The sequence below is a fragment of the Temnothorax nylanderi genome, unplaced genomic scaffold (assembly GCF_030848795.1).
Source record: "Temnothorax nylanderi isolate EJ_2023f unplaced genomic scaffold, tnyl_v1.0 TNYL_tig0118_pilon, whole genome shotgun sequence".
Lineage (NCBI taxonomy): Eukaryota > Metazoa > Arthropoda > Insecta > Hymenoptera > Formicidae > Temnothorax > Temnothorax nylanderi.
In genome coordinates this window covers 405,271-426,254 of record NW_027249180.1, presented here as the reverse complement: position 1 = coordinate 426,254, position 20,984 = coordinate 405,271, and the positions used below count along the sequence as shown (strand labels likewise).

Below are 20,984 nucleotides of genomic sequence, written 5' to 3'. Positions count from 1 at the left end.
ATATTGCGCGAGTAATTTGTCCCTTACCCCTAAATCGCACAAATAGCGTTTGTAAAATGAGGTAGACCCTATCGATCAATAAGAGTGGCATTAGCAATAGGGTTTATGAGCGCGAGCTCATCATAACGGGAGAGAGAAGAGACTAGCGAATAAATCGGTGGTAAACGGCCGGTGTGCGCGATTTATTCGCTCGTCGGCAGAGCCGAGAGCTGAAAAGAGGCGTTTCCGAGTGGCAATAACGGATGGGATAATAATTGAAATTAGGAGGCGGCAGCGGAAGGGCTAATACGCTCGCGCGCCGAGAGCAGCTGGTTGAGTTCGTCGAGCCGGCAATTAAATCCCTGACGTATCGCGACCGCGATCTCCGCCTTAAGCCCGTACCGACATGATGGAACGCGCGGCCCTTTTGCCGCAAAACGGCTCTGTGAATTCGCCTGCATGTGAATTACGCACTTTGCACGCTTTGCTCGCTTAAAGATCGGATATCTTGAAAGGAGCGGTGCCGCGGTTGTCGTCGAATCTACTGCGAGCCGCGCGCCTCAAAAATAATTGCGACGATGAAAGAAAAGAATATTATATCAATAAAGAAAAGTTTTATTTTGGGAAACACGTAGCTCTATAAGTTCGAGCTCTTTTATTGTGTTCTGTAAAATAGTCGAAAACAACTGCCACTCTGTTAATTACCGTTGAAGTTTGTAGTACTCTTCTAGTTTTGAAAATTTTTAGTTTTCGTCATAGTTTATGGAACATTTTTGTGGTAACTAACTTCAGTAAATCTATACTATTATATAAAATTCTTACGGGTGGTGTATGTTTGGCCGTTTTTAACTTAAAAACTATTGGACCGAATTTTTATCAAAAGTATATAAAATATGGGTAGAATTTTCCGGAAAGTGCTATAGAGTGTATAGTTTTTTGTTACCGATCTTTTTTGGAACCGGTATCCGAAATTTTTCCAATTTTTCGGGAAATAATTGACCGAATCTTAAAGAATTGTATATAAAACAGGGGTAGAATTTCCCGGGGAGTGCCATAAAGTGTATAATTTTTCGTTACCGAACTTTTTGGAAACCGGTATTAGGCATTTTTCCACTTTTTCGGGAAATAATTGACTGAATCTTAAAGAATTGTATATGCTTTTACATAAAACAGGGGTAGAATTTCCCGGGAAGTGTAATTTTTCGTTACCGATCTTTTTGGAAACCGGTATCAGATTTTTCCACTTTTTCGGGAAATAATTGACTGAATCTTAAAGAATTGTATATGCTTTTACATTAATCTACCGATTTATCGATTTAGTTAAAACCGGTTCAAAAATTTTATTAATTTTTTGAGGATGGGTTTAATTGCCACGATGTGTATTATTTTTCGATAACAATTTATTTTTTTTTTAAACCGGTTGAAAAATTTAATTAATTTTTCGAGGATGGGTTTAATTGCCACGATGTGTATTATTTTTCGATAACAATTGAAATGAAGTTGCTGTGGCTTCACATATTATATGTCAACAGTCACTTCAATTCGTGGCTTTCGTGACTGTCGCGAGGGATAGAAAAGTTATTGCAGTTTCCTTGCAATCGAGAGACAGACAGACAGACAGACAGACAGACAGAGAGAGAGAGAGAGAGAGAGAGAGAGAGAGAGAGAGAGAGAGAGAGAGAGAGAGAGAGACTATTTGTGTGTCTTATTACACATGTCCTCCGGGGCGAAGCCCGGTTAACCAGCTAGTTATTAATAAAGTTGTAGTAATGTAGATATATTCTGTAAAACACAAAATAACTTTGGATATATTTTCTGAGACAGAAATTGGGCTCTTCTTATGAGCAACGAAATAGAAACATATAATAATAATTCAATTTACTTTAACTCAAAGTTCAGAAAATTGAATTTTACAAACACAGAGGTATAATTTAATTTAATTTAAAATCTAATTTTCTAGGATTTAAGATTAACCTTTCAAGTATTATTTTATGCAAAATGTTTGTCAGAAGAAATATAAAAATTTTCATGAAATCCAGAAATAAATATGCGAAAGCAAGAGAGACTCTTACGAGAGCTTTTCACTCAACATGCGGAGCACTCTTAATATAATGCCTGCACTTATACTCATTCATGCACCGTGGAATAGTATTCCCATCAACGATGATGTCGTTATCAGGACTGTTCGAGAGAAAGGGGAATATCGATAGAGAACGAAATAAGTTGGTGACAAAGTGGGGGAGGACGAGGAGGGGAGCAAACGGTGCTTTTCTGGAACGATAGGCATCTCCAGACGGTCTGCGATGAACTACCCTTAACCGTATTCAACCTCTCGACCCTTCGAGGATAATAAACGACTGTCTAGAGCGCATAAAGAGCGAATTCGACTCGCAAGGATCTTTACGGTGTCCCTCTGACAAACGGTTCGGTACTTGAGCGCTGATCTTCGTCAAGATTGCAGCCGAATCGCTCGTCTACCATTTCACTTTGGATGTCCCTCGGTACATTTGACTTTGTATACCCAGTGTCCTCTGGCATCGTACCGCACCAGAACTTAGCCATGAATTTTCTGATAAAGTGTTTACTTATTTAAAAAATTTTTAGAAAATAGATTCCCATTGTAGTGCTCATACTGTACACATAATACAGACTAAAACTTAAATGCAAATTTTTAATAGAAATTTTAGATATAAGATTTAAAAAATTGATTAAGGCGTTGTTTTTTAACATTTTATAACTTCTTTCTTTTTTTTAAGAAAATAAAATCGTTATAAATCTATGTTTCTTTTTGTTAATTCTTTTATTTGCGATCTTTCTTGAAAAGTTATGATTATTTTTACTACTTTCGGGCACGGAAAACGTCTAAATAACTGCGATTCTGGCTCGTCAATTTTGCACCGTAATCCGGTAATTTTTTGCGCTCTTCGAATTGCACTCATCCGACTGCTCGATCACTTTCCTTCAGTCTTTTCAGCGATTTCAAATAATAAACGGATCAGCGCAGAAGCACTCGGGTGCAACTACTTGACAAATGATCCCCGACGACGATTCCCGATTTCTCTTCATCACGATGACGTCCGTGGATACTTTGTTTTATTCGCGTGCCGTATCGCGTTCGCGTTCGCTCGCGACGGAATAATCCCCGGCATGAAATTTCGCTCTCTAAAAAAGAATTCCCGCGATACCTTAACGTCGTATGAGCTTTCAACGCGATTCATCCCTAATTACACATCTGTCTTAATTCATATTATAATTCTTATCCCTCATTTTTCGCAGTTTTCTGCAGAGTCTATTATGCTCTTTATAAAATTATTTTTATTATGAGACCGTTAAAATATATTTTATTGTACAAATGTGTAATATGAGCATTAATAAAATATAAAAATAATTTTTGCAATAAAACTTAGTTTAGATCCAAAAAATAACACATAATAAAACTAATTCATGACATAAGCCATAAGCTATAATGCATATGTAATTAACCCAATTAAGAATTTCCATTGACTATATACTGGCAATGATTATAATCGTGGCAACAATTATAATCATCGTGACAAATCGTCACCGCGTTTCGACCAAGGATTCTGGTCGTTCTAAATTGATATAATTTTAGATGCTTATAATATAAGCGTCTTAATTAAATAATTAAATTTATTGCGAAAAATATTACCTCAGCCAGGGTGAGGTAAATTTCGTACTTATATTAATCAATTAGATATGTTTATTTAGGTATAATGTTTATTATAAGAAATTAATTCATACGATTGAAAAGAGGGATTAAAACGTTTCAAACATTTCAAACGTTGATACGATCAAATCCTCGTCGCGCAAAACGCTATTTTTAATTTTCATTCCAGGATGAATTTTAGTTTCCCAATCTTTCTGAATACGCCAGCTATAAATCCACATCCCGATTGTGGAACTCGCTCGACGTTCGTGCAACGGCTACGTTAAGGCACAAAAAAAATAAATTAAATCCTTTCTATTCGATTTTTTCTGATTTTTGTCAAGACTGAAGTTAAACATGGCGAGAGCCGCGTTTGAGATTTATTACTGTATTTCGGCGTTTTTCCGCAGTTGTTCTCACGATTTGTGGACCAATACTGCCCATTTCGAATCACATAGGCAGATGCGAATCGTTCGATTTTCGATATCCATTTCTTGCGTTTATCCTCCGTGGCCCTTCTCGATAGCATCGAGTAGTAGCCTAGTACTAGTAACCTCAGTTACTACCGCCTCTCTCTCTCTCTCTCTCTCTCTCTCTCTCTCTCTCTCTCTCTCTCGATTTCTGCCCCCAGATTTCCCGGAACTTCGCTGCGAGATCAGTATCCTTGTTTCATCGAGATTTCACCAGTCGATATCGCCCGTCCAAATACTCCCTCATCCACTTAGTGTTCATCTCTTCGCTTCCCCTCAATCGATCTTTATCTCCCTCGAAGAGAGAGCATCATCTCGCATCTGATGCTTTATCAAATGACTAAGCAGTAGTAGGCTTCTCGAGCATCAATTCAAAGCTGACAAGTATTTTCACGATATTGGACTATTGCACGTGAAATATCCAATTTGTATTGAACAATTTCGTGTGTAGTATATTATTTTTATATAATTATAAAAAATACTTTGAGGGAGAATTATACAAGTGTTTCAATTACATACTTCTAATTCCTTTTTCAATGAAAAGCTCATTTTAGGTAGTATCTATCAAGAGAAATTAACTGTTGCAAATGAAAGAGAACGTTTAGAATGTGAAGCATTTTGTGCATAAAACTTTATATGTACTATCAGCGTATATAATTATTATATAATTATTATACTGTTTTATTTTGTATTTGTTATTTTTTTATATCTTTCTATTACTTAATTCCTCATGCATGAGTCTCCTTCTGCAAGCGTTGCAAGATAGATTTCTTTTTAAATTACGTCGACTACTCATATTAATTACACTTCACGCTTCATCTATCGCATCGCGCAAATCGCGATGTAATAATCTCTCCGCAATTTATTTGTGCAAGTCTTCACGTAACACCGTCGGCGGCGACGCTTTCCCTGTTAACTCGCCTACGGTATTCCCAAACTTTGCATACTAATTAACCGCGCGTTTATCTCGCCCTCTCTATCTCGTACTCGAGGGGCCTCTTCCGTTTGGGGGACGATTCTACTTTTTGTTACCTATCTCTGTGCCACTTCGTGCGCTCTGATTAAATATTCTTTTATCTCCCGTTTCTACGCGGTTTTATCGACACAAGTACATGCGTTCATGACGATATTATTAAAGCGTTTCGTCCTGTTAAAACTTCGCGTAATGACGCTACAGCCCTTCTATTCATTACGCTAAGTTAACCAGCTTTTACGCCGAAATATATCAATGTATTTTTGATATGATAGCGATTGTGATATGAAGTTATATGAAGTTTTAATCCTATTTCCTAATCGTCACATGCATATTTTTTATATTATTTTGTTCTTACTGAATAATATAAAAAGAAAGAATTTAATGTTATACAAAAATAATTCTTTATTTAGCACACTAAATATTTCGTGCAGTATGATTCTTTGCCGATTTTTTAAAAGGATTTTAAAATTCTAGTTTTAACAATTTTAATATTTACACTTCGGTAAATTTTGTATATAATAATTTAATAAATTCACAATATAGTATTAGTAATTAAACAAAAAATTTACCATTTTATATATACATTTCGTTAAAAGGATTTTATTATATGTATAATTCTGTATGTAATCGCGTAAGCGGATAATCAAAACTTTTCAAAAAATTAAATGCTGCAAAACGTGAATAGGATTTTCATAAAAAAAGTTCACTAAAGCAAGGATAAACGCGCATTTGACGTATCAAGTAATAAATTAATGAAATTGAGATCGGGTCGAAAATCTCATAAGGTAAAATTTGACATTTTTCACTGTTTTTCTGCGCCCATAATGTTTTCTTGTTATATTTCACGTAAAGATTTTATTAGCACAACAAAAGAAAATACGTGAGTTGGATTCGCCGTAATTTTCTGGACCCTTATGAACCTTGTAATCGATACTCTCTCTTATTTTTGTTTTCTTTCAAGCTTTCTATCCTTATTAATTCAGGTACAATTTACGTGCGAATGAGTAAAAAGTATTAGAAAAAAGGGAGAATATATAATTTCAACTTTTTCTCTGTTCTCTGTCATGAATAGGAGATAGCATAAAGCAATAAATCACTTACATGACATTTTAATATAAATTGCATGTAGCATACATAACAAGAGCGTTTGAATATCGACATATTCAATAGTTCTTGAATTATAAATAATATGTAGTTTGACATCTTTTCATAGTTCTGTAATGTAAAATCTTTTCATAAATAAACAATAAATTAGTTATAAATTAACTCATAAATTCATTATTTGTTTATTAAGGCTTCATATGTCAATTGTATTTTATATTCAACCTTGAGGGCATTTTAAATATATTATTTAATTACGAATTAAATTAAATTCTCCTAAATTAAACAATGAAACTATCCATTATTAATACCAAATATATCTTTTGTAACAAATATAACAATTTAAGTCAAGCCTGACTTATTTATGAATCAAAGAATAATATTTGCATTTCCCGAGAATTTCCCATATATCAGTATAATTTTATACTGTAGTTGTAGAGTAAGATTAATAGCATTTCTGTTTCTTGTTAGAAAGAAAAAAAGAAAAAGATTTGGGCAGGATTTCAAAAAAAATCGTTTCTCGCATTGTACGTTCTTTTTGCGGGGGAAACCTTTTTTATTTCGCTTTATTCGCGAATCCTTTCGCGCCGTCTTTCGCGACCGCTAATTAACGTTCTCGGTTCTCGTTATCTTTACGGGCGATTGCGCGCGACATTTGTACGGTAAACGTGACATGCTCCGCCGTTTTCCCGCCACTTGATTTTCCGCCTTCGACGTGCCCCCATTGTCTCCGCTAAGTGCCCGGGGCAAAAGTAATTGGTCGCGCGTCGAATGAGCCGGAACGCTTCTGATAGCGCTTATCGACGCTAAACATGCGAGCAAATTGCAAACGCACGCGAGCACGTGGTGGTTTCGTCAGCAAGTTGTGAGAAAAACAAAGAACAACTGGTAATATTCATGAGCAACTTCGGAGTTGCATTCGCACAGGTGTATTTGCATATCTCTTCCCCCCCCCTCTCTCCACTTTAAAGAGATTTATGTATTTTGGAAAAAGTAGATAATAGGTGCTTTCCATTTACATCAAAACTCAGATAATTCTCACTTGTGACGTCGTTCTATCCTTTTTGGCAATTAATGAATAATAAAGACAGAATGACATCACAAGTGAGAATTATCTGAGTTTTGATATAAATGGAAAGCAACTAATATCAAACATAAATTGCATTGTTAAAAGTTAGACAGATCAAAAAATATGTGTGTAAAAAAAGTACTCGTCATTCAAACATAATATTTTTTAAAAACGTTAAATAAAATTGTTAAATAAACGCGACCCAGAGTGCTGCCTTTGTAAAATAAAAGTTTGTGTGATACAATGTTAATAGCTAAATAAATGGTATGCTAAATATTATTATTACATTTTGTCGAGAATTCTCTCAATTTTCTAGGAAGCGAGTTGACGATTTAGGATAGCTCGCAGCGCATGAACATTTTCGCGCGAGTTTGCTAACCGGTTGGACAATAAAAAGCGGTGGGTGCAAAGGGAGAGGAGGAGAAAAACGCAGCGGGAAGTGGCTGAAGGATTCTTGCAATTACGGGAGTTTTAGCGGCACGAGCAGTGCGACTCGAAGTATGCGCACACAGGACACGTAGTATAGAGCACATATTTGAACACGGGGCGAAATGAGAACTGCTCGGCCCGGGAGAATATTTCCCACCGAATTCTACGTTTCGCGCGGTTTTCGTCGTCGTCGACATATTACTTCGAGGACGTAAATTAAAAACTTCGTTTCCGCGCGCCACTTCGGTTACTCGCTTTTCTTTGATCCGCCGAGCGTGCCGGGGTTTTTCCGTTGTTTTTTTTTTTTACTACTGCCTACAGCGAGAACGCAATATGGCATTTCGACGAAAAAGGGTAATCGGTAATTCCAGGGGAGTTTTACAACAACTCTCGTTGCAAAACTCTTTTGCAAGAATGGCATTGTGAGAAGAAACACGTAGCTTTATGAGCATCACAAATTTTATACACTGTTCTTATTTTCTATACTTTGTATACTAATTTTATATAATTTTACTAGTTGTAATAAAAATTGTGCAATAAAATATATTTTCTTATCAATTAATTTCAAAAAGGTCGTTTTCTTTATATATTTAATACTTTAACATTAATATTAACGTTTTCCATGTCCAATCTTGTAAACCTTATTTAGTTATATGTTTTAATCATTTATTTATTTTTTTAATTTATGCGAAAGATGTTAAAACACAAAACATATCGCTTCAAAGTTATGTGGCTTATCTGCAAGTCGAAACTTGCACGACGTTGTTACGCCATAGATATTAGATATATACCGCAATAACTTTACAGCTAGGTCATGTGTATGCATATTTAAACGCGCGCAAGCACTGTTCTTTTAAAATAATAAATTATATTTATATAATAATTCATATTTCTCGCAGGCAAAGAAAATAGCAATATTTTACAGAATTATTCTCAAAATAGTAATAAGTGAATAATTATAAAATTTCATAAAATTTTTTAAAGATTTTTCATAAACTAATATTATATTTAATGCAAATCAGTTTTCAATTTCAATTGGATATCTAATTAAATCAATCGATTTTCCATCAAGCGTCAATTTTGTATAGCTAAAGATAGTGCCCGCGCGGAATAAATTCGCACAATATGTCGATCAACATCTTCACGGCGTCGGAAGATCTATGCGCTTCGCTCTCGCGTCCGGCATCCACGGGCTCTTATCACTGTCACTTTCCGGCCGAGCGACCGACTTTCTCCCCTGGTAGCTGCTCGCTCACCCCTCTCGGCCGACCAATCGACGTGTCCCTTTAGCGCGCCGCGCCGGCTGGATCCGCAGCGTGGCGCTGCATCACCGCCGGTGCGGCACATGCGCGCGCCCCCTTCGTCGTATATCTATAAGGGTAGCTACCCTCGGCGAGGCCGGTCAGTTCTTGCCCGTCCGGGGAATCGGGCAGCCGTTCGCGAAATCGCATTCCGCCTTCATTCCGGTCTTCATCGTCCACCGATAGGGCACAAACGCGGGTTGTTTCGCCGACGGGAAATAAACGCCACAATTCCGGCCGTGGTCTAGAAACCTGTCCCACGGGAGTTGAACTCACGGAACACGTGTGCACGAGACGTTGTGGGGTGTCGTATGCCAGTCGGGGACTGTGTACCGGTCTCGCTGGCGTCACTGATGGGTAAAAGGTCCTCGCCGAGGGAAGAGCGACGATACACAGTAAGGATCTCAAAAACACAGTCAAGTCAAACTTTGCTCGCCCAAGAAGTCGCTTCAGGCGATGAAATTTCAATAAAAGTGCCATCACATATTAGATATCGCGTGTAAAGCTACGTATGCATTCGGCCGGATGACGAGAGAACTAATTTAATGCGTGTGGAATGTGTGTCGGTCCAATTGTTCCGCGTCGGCGATGCTGAGCAACTTGAACGACAATTCGATTGCATATCACCTGACAATGTTGATTTTAGTTGAAATAATATGACAATTTTATCAATTATTATTTCACCAATTATTTTCGATAGGAGAATAACACATTTCATGAGGTTAAATTAGTCGACCAGCAATATCGTATCTATACTAATCACGCAGTCGCATATTGTCTAGCAACGTTGACCAAATGACTGTAGCAATATGTGGGCAATATCAGTGAATGGCATATTGATGGCGATGACGTTGGCTAACACAAGTGGAATGTATAGCGATTTAATCGTCACATGTTACCGGGCAATACGTTGGTCGTGGTACTGTCAAAATTCTACTGCAATCACTTGCCAATTCGTTTGTCAGCAATATGAGACAATATAGAATGAGAGATACGAGTTCGACGAACTAGCGAAGTTACTCGAAAGCGGGCGGAATGTGCACAAATTTAATTGTTCTATACTGCCAGTGTTGACCAGCCGAAATCCTATACAGCGATTAGATTTTTAGCGATACGAGTGAGTGCTATATTCGCATAGATGAAATTGGTTAAAATCGGCAGGATGTGTACCGATGTAACTTCTCGTATATCGAAAATAATGATCAATCGAAACGTTACAAACCATTGCGAGTTTTCACGTTTCGGCAGTATGATACAGTACATATAAATGTATTTAATGACAGTGACAAGATATCTGATCGGCTAAACGAAATGCTTACGTTCTACTTTCCAACTTTACTTTCTAATAGTAGAGTGGAAATGTTGACCGACTATATATTGCGCTACAATCTACTTTCATAAGCTTATTAGAGTTAACAGGAATTTAACTGGTTCCTCGATTCGTTCTAAAACATCAGTGAGTTGAATAAATATCTTCCAGTTAATTATAACTAACATTTATAAAAAACGATACTGTAATGATTGTCGAATTCGTAGTAATATGGCATGAAACAATGTAAATGTAAAGAATTAGTAATATCTTATCGAGAGAACTTGTGTTAACTTCGAGCAATTTGATCATTGTAAAAAATCTTTTATAAGTTAATTTTTGAATACAAATTGGAACAGTAAGATATCAACATTTTTGTAGCATGAGGATTAAAGAAAAATAATACAAGCTTTTTCGTTTTTTTTTTTTATTTCGAAATGCATTCCTACTATGTTTGATAGGAACGATATTATAATATAATATTAATCGTGTTAGATTATATTTAACATTGCGATCGTGAGAATTTTAATTAAAATTACAAACATATTTAATTAACCGATCATGATTTGATTATTAATGGTGATATATATTATAGATTATATATTATGCGGAGATATATTATAGAGTAAAATTTATTTTGCCTCAGTGCGGTCGAATTGGTAGAGCTCGTTACGGATGTAAAGAAGTCCAGGTTCAAACTGGTTGGGGCGATATTTTTCCTCAATAAATTCTTTACAGTGGTTTAAAAAAAGGATATTTATTAGCATCATAATTTAAATCGATTTAAGTATGTGGATTTACTGTTCCGACAAAAAGCTATGTTTTAAGACAAACAATCGGAGCGTATAAGTTTACTGATTTGGAAAAAGTATATCAAATTCACACACAAAAGTATTATTATTGAGCTACCAAAATCCAGCCCGACCAAAAGTGGTATTTTCTCTAATTAGTTGAAAGTTTATTTTCTTAAAAATAATGAATTCTATTTTAACAAAATTTCTTTAATAAATTAACGCAAACAATATATGTGCTACAATAATTTATAAGACTCGAAATTCTCAATTTAACGAATTTGTTCAGTAAGGAAGGATATTTCTAGGTTGAATAACTTGTGTCTTTGAGTTAAGAGCACTGCAATTAGACGGAAGGGTTTGATGTCGGACGACGTACTTCAAATCATATATGATTGCCCTCTGAACTTTAGAAACACGATATCATTAGAACATAATTTCCGACAAATCCTGACGTGAATACATGTAGAACTTGCTCCGATACTTGGTGATCTCATTATTCGAATAGCAATTAAAACAGCGAAAAAGAGAAAACGTGACGAACGCTTGTAAACGCGAACGATAAAAACATATCTGAATTAATTAATATCTGTAATTGCGATCGGTTTTATATAAAGTAATTAATGTTTATATTTAATTCGCATGTTTGATTATATTGCACTATGTAATGATATTCTTTGTTGCTTTACGATATCTGCATCAATAATTGTTATATTCTCATCAAAGAAGAATCAATCTCATCTAAAAACTTTATCTTAAATTTTCAACTTTTCTAACACGTTTCATATAATAATAGTATACATCTGTCGTGCACTTGAACGTATGCTTCATTTAAATATTCTTCGCAAAATTGTTAATATCAAACGACTAAGCTTAATTAACACGTTTTCCCTATTCATCGTGGGAGATTTCTGTAATTTCGTCGGAATGGGATTCCCTGCGAAGGGATTCTCGGGTGTAATCGAGTGTGGCGCATCTCCATCTTCAGAACGGTCTCCGGAGAGATTATGAATTAGCGAGCGTGTTTGCCGAGACAATCTCGGACTCGTAGACGTTAGCTAGCGATATCCTACGCGCGTCTCTCGGAATAGAGTTCATAGTGTTTAGCTAACGTCAAATGAGTTATTCCGCACGAGAGCACAAAACGGATTCGCTGCTTACTGCGCGGTATTACTGCTCGTCGAGTATATACATATAAATTCTCTGTATTTTACATTAACCCTCCCATCGGGGTCCTCGTGCGAAAATTTGCGACGCGTTAGAATTTTCCTCGTGTAACGGTCAATTTGACCAAACTCTGACTCAAGGAGAATTTTTTCTTAACCAAAATTTTATTGGCCATTTTTTAGATTTTTTGATTGGCTATTAAAAGTCTGTTTAAATAAAGTTAATTTGTAAATTATATACAATTTACAAATTATTAATAATTTGTCAGGTATTTCTTGCATTGTTAATTCGCAAAGGAATTTCTTTCCAATCGTTTCAAGTGAAACTAAAGTTAAGTGAAATTAAAGAAAACTCGAGAGAAGTCGAAATAGGAAAGAAAATAAGAAATAAACATAAAAAATACAAGACAATTTTAACAAGTAGCGTAGTTTGTTGTCCACAAACGCGAATGTGGAAACTCATCGTGCTGCAAAGAGGGAAATTGGGCCGAGTATCGAAAACATCAATTCGATGGCTCGAAACACGATGCTATCGCTACTATTGCAAGTCTCTATATTGTAATTGCATTTAGAATGGAATAGGATACTGTCGAAGTTTCTGAAACAACATTCTCTAAGGTATTGCAGAAATAGTTGGGAAACAATGCACACTATAAATGATATTCATAAAATATCTATTTTGAAAAGTATAAAATTGATATTTTCTAAATAACAATCTAAAAAAAGTTCAGCATTTCTTAAAGACTATTAATATTCAAAATATTAAACATTTTGTAATTAAATTTTAAATTAATTCATTGTAATAAGATTTTTGAGTTTATTCAGAACTAATTGAAAATTAAATCTTACTATATATTTATATTTTAATTTTTTATTAAATTGTTGTACTTTTTGAGAGAAGAATCTTGACATTAAACTTATCAAGAATATTATTAATAAATCTTTTGCTATACAAGCAGAATTTATAACCATAAAAGATTCGCAATTTCAGACGCTTAGCGGTTAATTTCGAGTCTAGTCGAATTCCTATATATATTAGTATCATGAATTCTGGAGATTCCTCTGCCGGTACAAAAGCAGCTGATTAATGTTGAACGCGCATGTGATAAATGATCGACGTCTTGGCGAAGAGGAAGATGATGGAGAATCACTGGCACGGTGCTTTCTCGCGGCTCGTCGTGGTTTGATCGAAAGGGTATTTCCTCCCCTCATACACGCGGAAACTTCTTTCGGAAGATAAACCACTCTCTTTCAGCCTCCGTGTCGTCCTCGAGACGCGGCCAAGGGGGCGTGAAAGTTTTCTCGGGAGATTCACAAAAGATTTTTTGGCTACGTCGTAACATAATCTGGCCAACGGAATACCCGTTTGGAAAATTTATAAGAAACTAACGAAGGAACTCTTCCGACCGGAAACTCTCGAGATACCCGAAAAGCGATCTCATTCAATCGTAGAATAGAGTCTGAATATAATTCAGAGAAGGCGAAAAGTTACGAGACTTGATGAAGAGATAGAATTCTCGATGATAGATACTTTGCAAACAATAGAGAAATTAAGTTTGGGACAAATATAATATAAAAAGGGTAATATTAAATAATAGAGAATAATGTAAAAAAAAAATAATAGCAATATACAAATATTAGAATTACTTTTAAGCAATCTATACAGATAAATGTAATGTTCTCTTCGAATTCTTATTACGAATAAATTATATTTTAACGGAAGTTTTAACATAAACTCGATTATCAATTTTAATTCGAAGAATATTAATAAATAATAGAAACAAATTAATGTTATACATGAAGAAGTCATGAAAAGATAATCCGTTCGATTGAATTATAACCAGAAAACTCAAATTAATTATTTTCCAAAAATAAAATACCTAAAAATAAAAGAAATTACATGAAATTGTGGCATTCGATGTAACAAATTACATCTTAGAAAAATCTTTGGTTTTAATTTCGCATTCTCATTCACACTAAATAGCTCTCCCTTTTTCGTTATATAGTTTTATAAATAATTAAAGATGAGACTTCTTGAAAGAAACTTATTAACTGTGATGCGCGTCAAATCGTTAGCGTGCCTGACACGTGTGCGAGCCTTTATAATCCTGAAGCTTGCAGCAAAACTAGGTCGAACTTTCACATGGGAGGAAATTAGGGACGAGTTTCCGCGTGCATCATTCCTGCCGAGATAGAGAGAGGAAGGGAAATCGATCCCAGAATTATTAGGTAATTACCGTGGTGCGGCGGGAATAATTCCAGAATCGATTACGTCGGAATCGGGAGACGCACGAGAAACGAAGGCAACCGCAAGCAAGTTAGTATTTTCAAATTCTTCCTTTGTAGGGAGTAAGTGCCAATTCGTTTAATATTAAATCGTCATCACATATATCTACTGAGTGAGATTACGCAGTTCGGAATTAGCAAGCAGAAACTATTAAGTCTGTCTTCTTCTAAGTTTAATGAATTTTATATTAAATAAATATTGAAGGAAGATATCAGTATCTCATAGTATAAAGATAATTCTGCGAATGCAAAGTTATCAGGGAAATCAGAAAAGTTACATGCCAAGGGGTACTTCGCGGACGAGCAAGGTTACGATACACTTTTCGCATATTCCAAAAGTAGGAGCGATCCTCGGAATACAAAAAGTCAGGGTATGGGATGAATTTTGCAGAAAATCGAGGACGCGCCATTACGACGACGACAAGGACTCTATATGAGACAACCCTACAATCCCGTCAACCCTTAATGTCTCCATCGTGAGCCTACGGCAGCTGCTCTATACGCGCGAGGACGCGGGATCCTACGGGACTCGGATCGACGATCGACGTGGTGAGAAACGAGTGGTTAAAGATAAGGCTAAGGACGATGGGGGTGCCGGACGTGGAGCAGGCCAAGAAGCGACTCCAAGACATATTGAGGCGGGCGCAGAAGCTGGAGATACCGACGCAGGAAGTGATCTCGACGAGGACGGCGCGTAAACTGCTCGCGAGAACGCGCAATGGCCTGGCATGGACTATCTGGATCGGAGTGTTCGTCGTCCTGCTCAGTGGCGTTGTCTACGCTCGTTGGCCCACACGACAGGACGTGGAGACCGTCAGGACCGTGCTGAGGCGAACAGTCAGTATTGATATATCTATCTTTTTAATACTGCGAATAATATCAAATAATATCATGCCGTAACAGTTAGCCTTAAGTCCATTTTCCACAAACCAAAAAATTGTCTTTAGAAGATTATAGATTGATATTTTTCGAGAAACACAATTCAAAAACACGACGACAACAATATGACCGATATCCCCGGACACTCTGTCGATTTTCAAACTCGCGATATTCTTCGCGGCGAAGGAAAGGGCCGAATTTTTCAATTTTCTCAAACATGAATTTTCGTATTCGTTTACATACGAAGGAAAAATAAAGCTTCCTTCTTGGTGCAGAAAATTTTCTTCTTATTTCCCTCTCTGTTCTATGCGCCTTCTGTTTTCTTACGATGATCTTGTTGCATATCTTCCCTATATTGCAGAGAACGTGTCAACGGCTTTGACTCTTTAACAAATATTCGCGACTGGCCAACATACGTACATCATATTTTCTTTATAAAAAGTATTTTATCTCTATTGACATGTGAGGCATTCGAGCATTTTTTCGTTAAATATGTTACTCACGCTTGATAGATATTTATGGATATTTCTATTTAAATTTTTGCTCAAGATAATTTTGTTTGATTGACAACCGTAGTAATTTTATATTTTCTTTTAAACATAATAATAGCATATAAATGTATACTACATATTGTATCAGACTACTCATCCCACCAGATTTTTTCGTAAACGTGAGATAAGAGAAAATTGGGAAGAAATGTTAAGTCCCATATCCTATCCGAATGAGAGTATTTTTGTTTTCCGGAACTGACCGGGAGTAGTGTTATTGCGGACAACTTTAAAATTTTAAATAGAAACATATATCATGCAAGGTATCGTTGGATAGAACTTGAAAAAAGAAACATCTTTTATTTGAACATAATCGCGATATCTCCAACCGTTGAGGAGAAACGACTGGAAAACTGGAATAGTGATGGTGCCGTAATAATAACGAAGTTTCGTATCCAAAACGAGAAATATTACTTTTATTAAGCCTTACAAATGTTCAATGTGCCTTATGACTTGATTTAAACAAAGGCGGATTCTGTCTCTGATGTTATCTATTAGCTCGAAAGACTTTTGCATCACTTAGCGACCGGCATACTTCCCAAATCCGTCCGAGATAGAATCCGTCTTTGCTTAAATCAAGACGGAAGGCACATTGAACATTTGTAAGGCTTAATAAAAGTAATACTTCTCGTTTCGGATACGATCATTATTATTACGACATCATTACCATTTAGTTTACCAGTTGTTTCTCCTCAACGGTTGGTGATATCGCAATTATGTTGAAATAAAAGATGTTTCTTTTTTCAAGATCTATCCAATGATATCCTATACGATATATGTTTCCATTTAAAATTTTAAAGTTGACCTTAATAGCCACTACTTCCGGTCAGTTCCGGAAAACAAAAATATCTTCATTCGATACTTCGGATAGGATATGGGACTTAACATTTCTCCCCAATTTCCTCTCATTTCGCGTTTACGAAGGTGGGACGGGTGGTCTCTGATACATCCTGCAATATATTATTATAATTTCCCTTTATAGAATATAAATTTTAACGTAATACTAATATTAATAATTAAACTGTCTTTTTTAATCTAAGTCGCCGAAGAAATGTTGAGATGGTAAAATAAGATATGTTAATATAATATTGACATCATGATTGGTATATCAACCAATATATCTTTCATTTTATTTAAACGCATTTGAACAAATTGCTGAAAGATATAATATCGTTGATTACACTACTTAAATTTCGCTGATTTTGGAAAGTTGGCCAATTAAGCTCGCGGCGGTCATGCTGGTGTGGTCGATAACGCCGATCACGTTGAAGGAGAGAAAACGTTAGAGGTACTAAAATAAAATCGCTCGACCAGTGATATTTATTAGACGGCACCGGCGATGGTTACGGCCGATAAACGGCACAGACCGCGGCATGGAAAATTCACCTCGTAAATGGAAGCGTGCAAACAATAGTTATCGGATAAGCGTTTTCGCGGGATAAAAGCCGATCGGTCGCAGCGTTCTACATGCCTGCCTATTCGCGATTTTCTCTCGAACTATCGCCATTCGAAAGGGATCCACGAGAAAGAATTCTGTACGTCATTATAAAGTATGAGAAAGTAACCATTTGAAGCAAAGATAACGATAAAAAATTATTTACATCTTTTTAACGTATACGCAAAAGGAAGTGTAATTGAGAATACGCCAAATTTATAATAGTAGCAAGATTACCTCCAACCAAATTTTAAGAGAGCTTCAATTTGTAAAGTGGTTCAGTGGTCTATTTGAATGTGCGTTTCGTGCGAAGTCAACAAGTAAATGATTGGAACTTTAAATATCACGTTCCTTTTGTATTTAATCAATGACTCTCGATAGTCTCGATCGAGAAGTGACTTTTCATTACTCACTTCGATCGTATTTCCCGACAAATTTCAATATTATTGATGCACGATCGCGCAAAATCGCACCAAAGGAATATCGGCGTTAAAAGGACTAAAAAAAAATCGAGACCAGTAAAACAGCCTAAATGAAAGAGATTGCAAGCTCAAAGAGAGCTATCGCATGTGATCCATTGAAAATGCACATACATACACACGTACATATACACACGTACGCGCACGCTTGTGCATGGCGATTGATCAGTAAAATCATTTTGTCGGTCTCGTCGAATTCGAGTTGCATTTCATTGCTCGATATGTTACGATATTTTTGAAATGGCCTCTCTCGGAATTATACGCTATTCCATCTATATAACATAATTTTTAAAAAATTCGCAACTCAATATATAGCGCCTTTTAAAAACTATATTGATCCAAATTAATGATATCTGAAAGATATACGGATGTAGATGGATATGGAGCAAGTCAAGAATTAAAAGATCTTTTTCAGCACTAAAAGATTTCAGCAGTACTAAAACTAATATATCATAAAATGGCGACTGTGGTATTTTAGGCGTGGTATATGCTATCGCAAACTCAACAAAAATTATTAGTTGCAAAAACTAAATATTTCGATTTTTTGATAAAAACAAAAAAATAGTACGCGGTGTATACGCTTTTTTTGTTTGAAACAAACGCCGTCGGCGTTGTTCGTAATTATTTCAAAACGACCGTAGCCGCATATGTTTCAATTTACGTTTCGGTATCTTTGTTTTGGTTTTTCGTCGCGCGTTTGTTCCCGATTATCGCTTGCGTTAGTTATTTCTCTTCTCCCAGGCAATGCCAAATATGTTCCGTCGGCGGTAGTGCTTTTAAACGTGTTTATTAAACGAAAAAATCATAATTAGGAGTCCAATGTAGTAATAAAACAAAGTAATATAAGATAACAACCATTGTATAAAATATGTCAAAAGAATCGCGATATCTTCCATTGTTAAAAAAAGTTTGTATTGAGTTAATTAAAGAATTTATAATGGAATATGTATATTCAAAATCATTTTGTAGCTTTCAATATAGCAGCTTAGCAGCTATCTTTATTTTATATTCTCATGTTTAATTTGTTTAATATCTAAAGTTAAATTTCAGACAATTTAATATCTCGGCAACATTCTACTTGAAATTATATAAATTAGAAACATATTTTCCTTATTATACTTCATAATTTAAATAATTAAGAAAATTATAATTTGGGAATTGTGACTTATAGTGATTAGAAAAAAATCGACATATTATTTTGAAGCAAGCTAAAAAATTAGTATGTACGCATGTGTATATGTATATAGATATGTATGTATGCATATACATATTCATATACATATATGTACTAGCATTTTACACTGTTTTGCATTGTCTGTACTTTTTAATTTCTTAGTTTGCCGCAAAATAGTAAGCCGATCTTTCGGTTGCTCTTTCTCTTGCTATTGGAGTCTGATAATTCGTTCTCTTTCTCGTTTTTTCCGTATTCTATAGCGAGCCGCGGATCGAGACGTCGAAAAGCGACCGAAGAGCCCGGCGGGCCCTCTCGAAGTACTCAATTTCCATGGAAATGGCATCGAAACAGCACGATTTCCTGCACTTTCCCGCCGCCGCTGTTCCCGTCACGTTCCTCTCACTTTCACGCATACGTGTACGAGTTTGCGTGAATACGCGTAGATCCGTTTCCTTCCCATTCAGAGAAGCTTTTGATTCAGTCGATTACTCTACCTGTTTTTCGTCAGAAAAGAAAAGAGAAAAACCCCGCGGCTCTAAACGCGAAATAGCAGAGTGTACTTCGCACTTGTACGTATCGTGCTCGCGTTGAAAAACAACGTATTTCACTGCATGTCTCAATCAGCAGAAACTAAAATCTTCTTTAAATGTATATTCAGAGTCAAATTTTCCAAGCTCAAGATTAAGAAGGTGAGACTACGCTAGCCAGAAGCTGTTATAATTACTTTAAATTTCTTGAAAGAGTGAGTTTTGCTGAGATCAATCTAAATCTTTAAAATTACATTCTCTTAATATATAGGTATGCGAATTTAATATTAAATATATATGCGTGATATTAAGCTCTTATCTTTTATCTTCATTAATTCCTAAATTATCTTATTATATATTTCTTACATTTCTAAGTCGTGATATCAATTGAAATTATGTAGCCATACATTTCTCGCGTTTATTTTTTAAAACTGATCGCGAAACGCAGACCTAATATTTTAATTACATTGTTAATATTAAAGTGAAGCAACTATCTTCTACTCTTCTACTATATTAGAAATATATATCTATTAAAAATATATTTTTAATTTATAATTTTGGTTTGTTTAGAAAAATAGTTATTACTCAACATCACTGTTAAATTCGTGATGTAAAATTATACTCAATTGGAGTCATTTTTAATTATAATTTTTTTGTAGGTCGCCATTTCCTATTCAATATGTGGTTAATTTAACTAAAACAATGTTAATTTAATTGAATCAATAAAGTTAAAATAATACTGTTTGGTATTAAAAATAATGAATTTTGACATATATGGTTAAAAATAACAAAATGTTATTTAACTTAAGGTATTGGTTTAAATTTCATCCTTTAATACTTAACAGTTATATTAGCAATATATAGAATTTAAAAAATTAGAAACTCTCTTTCATAGCATGCGATACGATTTTTACTCAACGTTTTGAGAATTATAGCTACGATATATAGACCAATAGTTAAGTGACGATCCTTGCTCATAAATAACTGCTATAACATTTATTTGCGCAAAAAGGTACAGAGGGATGCGTAGAGTCCATAAACATGTATAGGTAGCCGCTGCTTACTGTCGAAGAATGTTAAACTACTTCTCAATGAAGCTTTTTTCTCCAAGAAAGAGCGGTAAAGTTGGAAAGAATCTCGAAGGAATTTTAATATCCACGCAGAGTGTTTCATCCGCGGGCGCTCCGTGTGCGCTCGCTAAATTAAAAAATGCTCCGTTAAATAGTAAGTAGTTGAAAAAGTACGTAGAGCGTAGAGAGCGCTAACGAGATCTACAAAGTATGTATAAAAGAAGCGATAAGAATCCCGTCTCGGGATTAAACAGAGTTGTTTACTCCCCAGTCGCTTTCAACGAAAGAAAGAGGATCGGAAAATGAAACTTTATATTCTCATACTTTC

At 35.5% G+C, this 20,984-nt stretch overlaps 1 protein-coding gene across 2 annotated transcripts in view; it reads left to right on the top strand.

The window, feature by feature from the left end:
- Positions 1–9,088: 9,088 nt before the first annotated feature.
- Positions 9,089–20,984, top strand: part of LOC139776376 (uncharacterized) — a 205,741-nt gene continuing 193,845 nt past the window's right edge. For both annotated transcript variants that reach the window (XM_071712957.1, XM_071712958.1), the window contains exons 1-2: positions 9,089–9,387; positions 14,936–15,381. In XM_071712957.1, the coding sequence (XP_071569058.1) occupies positions 15,130–15,381 (252 nt within the window). In that variant the 5' untranslated portion in view covers positions 9,089–9,387; positions 14,936–15,129. The remainder of the gene's footprint in view (positions 9,388–14,935; positions 15,382–20,984) is intronic.